The sequence below is a fragment of the Nannospalax galili genome, unplaced genomic scaffold, assembly GCF_000622305.1.
Source record: "Nannospalax galili isolate Female #2095 unplaced genomic scaffold, S.galili_v1.0 scaffold1379, whole genome shotgun sequence".
Taxonomy (NCBI): domain Eukaryota; kingdom Metazoa; phylum Chordata; class Mammalia; order Rodentia; family Spalacidae; genus Nannospalax; species Nannospalax galili.
This window is the reverse complement of record NW_008343573.1, coordinates 1,806,434-1,809,386: the sequence shown is the minus strand read 5'-3', so window position 1 is coordinate 1,809,386 and position 2,953 is coordinate 1,806,434. Positions and strand designations below refer to the sequence as shown.

The following is a 2,953-nucleotide window of genomic DNA, read 5'->3' as shown; positions in this document are numbered from 1 at the left end:
CCTGTCAAATTATTTATTACTATTATTATTATTATTATTATTATTATTAACTGGCAATTGGATATGCTTAAAAGTTTATGAGGTGCTTTCAGAGGCTATATAATCACTAAAAGTGATTAGCATGAACCTAAAGGTAAGAAAAGGACAGGCTGACTTGTAAGCCACCCTGTGAGTTCTAAAACAACCCAACTTTGAAATCACCAACATTTATAAGCACATGTAGAACCTGGTATGTCCTCAGTATCAAATCATTGCCCTGCTTTAACTGAAAGGAAAGATAGCTCTGGCCTAAGATCAGAAAGTACTGGTTAAAGAGAAACAGCTTCAATATAGAGTGGCTTAACGTCTACCTGGCACAACGTCTCAGTTTCAAAGTTTCAGGAAGTCACCTTTGCTGTAAACTCCCACGCTCTACAACCAACCTGCCATTATCTGCTCCTTTCCCTATTGCTACGAGAGCCTCCAGGTCTGTGCCTTGCAATCCATACTGCAGCAGTTCTTTCGCCGCATCCACATTTTCAGGAACTCTCTCCAAACATTCATGGAGAACCCAGGATCGCTTCTTTATTTTACTCTAGATAAAAAGAAAATTAAAAACATAGCATCTTACAAAATCTGACAGCTGCTTTCTAGAATTATAACCCTGTATATAAGGAACTAGAGTCACTTAAGAACTTGGTCCCTGGTAAATCCCTGAGAAGTTCAACCTCAAAACAGCTAATTTGCTAATGGTGATTCCAACTGGACATAGAATATGTGATTCCAACAGTATTCTTTTTCATTCTAATAATCCACAATGAAGCTCAAAGCTACAGTACCAGTACTCTTTTCAAAAATATTAAAAACATCTTTCCAAACTTTTAGAGTTGCCTTTAGTTTGCATTTTGGCTGTTCAGGAGAGAACATAAAGGCAAAACAAAGTGTTTCCCAAGTGCTCAGCATACTTAACTTTAAAACAAAATTACTAACACACAATACATCAAGGTCTCATCTTTATTTGAGCATGAGATGTACCACAGAGTTTAATGATAATTTAATCATACGAAGTCATGAATGCTACTCTTTGAAAAGACCTGATCCTCCCTTTTCAACTGCTTCCTCTGTCTCCATTCAAAATCCCTAACTTGTCCTCCTCCTGTAAGTGTGTTCATGGTTACAAATTTCAAGAGTTGACTCACACCTCTATTTCTTTACACATTTCATCATATCATCATTCTTCAAATGTCCCTTAACACATTTCATATTCGTATCTGCATTCTCCATTCCAGTCTAAATCATCAAAACGCAACAGCACAACACTGTAGGAGTCCCTTGCTCCTAGAAGGGCTTCCCACACCCCTCTCCAGTCTGCTAATGCACCATCTACGACAAATCCACCACACTTTCTCACTACCCAAAAGACAAACCCAAGTTGACACACGTTTTTAACATCCTCCCAAACCCAAATCAACACATTCTTCCAGCCACATTTCCCAGTGTTCACAACCATGACTTTCACCGACTGGCTGACTTACAGACTTAATTCATCCATGAAATGCTTATAGACCTATGCTTCAGACAATGACCTGGACATGAGAGTACTATAGTGAATGGACAGATTTAGTTGCTCACCTCATGAGCCAGGGCAGTGTCTTTTAATCTGTTCATACCATTTAACTTCTTGGCAATGCTTTCTTTTCTTCTGACTGGAAAAGTCCTACTTTTAACCCTCTCAAATTCCTGTCCAGAACAATTTCACAACATAATGTTCCTTTATAACCTCTGAGTCTACAATGGAACACAACTTTCACTGGGCTTCTACAAGTTTGTCTGAAATATTCTGGTAGTTATGTATACTCAAAGTACGAAGTTTGGCATCTCATTTAAAGTTCCAAAACAGCAAAAGCTACCTGCATACTTCTATTTACACTCTCTTGTACCTCTTCTTGGTTTTGAAACATGATTTTACTCAATAACCCTGGATGGCCCAGAACTCATTCTATAGTCCAAGCTGGACTTGAACTTGTGGAATTCCTGTATTTATTTGACAGAGTTAAATATTCCCCCAACCCACTCACAAAAATAAAAGGTTTGCTTGCTGCTTGCTTTGTCTATCCTAATGCCTCTTAGCTCCTTCAGAGATCAAAACTGTCCACTGCGCTCCAGAGAAGGCTAGAAAGTAGGTAACATGTATTCAGAAGCTCACAGTCACAAACCACAAAAATGAGAGTGAATACAGGTCTGAACTTGTACATTTCCAAACACCCGACTTCTTCCTCTTCCATTAGCCCTGCTGCCCTCTCTTCTCTGGATTCTTTTGTCAAAATTAAGAGTTAATCATTCTACTTGGTGAAGTGCAAACTTCTCACAAGCAACATTTTCAGATCATGTTTTGATTTAATTACTCATAATATACATGAACTTTTAGACAAAACAATTTCCTTGAAATTTTCCCATCATTTTCTAGAAGGTTACTAAAGGCAAAAGTATTTTCCTTTCTAAACATCAGATTGGAAGTTCCAATCTTTTAAAAGCATACTATGAGTTCAGCTACTTCCTTGCAAAGTGTCAAGGCTCAAAACATATAGACTATGAATCCAGTGTAGCACCCAAAAGCTGTATGTTAAGAAACTATTCAGCAGGTGATGTATTTAGAAAGTCACCCATGCAGTAGTAGGATTAGCACCCAAGAGACTAAAAATTGTTTCCCGTGTCTTTGTTCTCTGACATACAAGGACACAACAATCTGGAATACATCTGGGAACCAAGATAAGAGTCATCACTAGGAACTAAATTGGAAGATCTATAACAGGAAGAATACAAGTGTGGAATTTCAGCAAAATGGAAGTATTTGGCAAGGTTATATATATGCCAGTTACCCATTTTTTTTTTAGAAGAAGCATTTCATTACAACTTTAACATACTCAAAAATAACATTGTCTGAGCTAGGGTACATCTCTTTCAAAATTGGCTG

At 37.7% G+C, this 2,953-nt stretch overlaps 1 protein-coding gene across 1 annotated transcript in view; it reads right to left on the bottom strand.

Moving 5' to 3' along the window:
- Positions 1–2,953, bottom strand: part of LOC103739398 (neuroblastoma-amplified sequence-like) — a 165,653-nt gene that overhangs the window by 62,631 nt on the left and 100,069 nt on the right. The window contains exon 17 of the mRNA XM_008839774.3: positions 423–574. Within this exon, the coding sequence (XP_008837996.2) occupies positions 423–574 (152 nt within the window). The remainder of the gene's footprint in view (positions 1–422; positions 575–2,953) is intronic.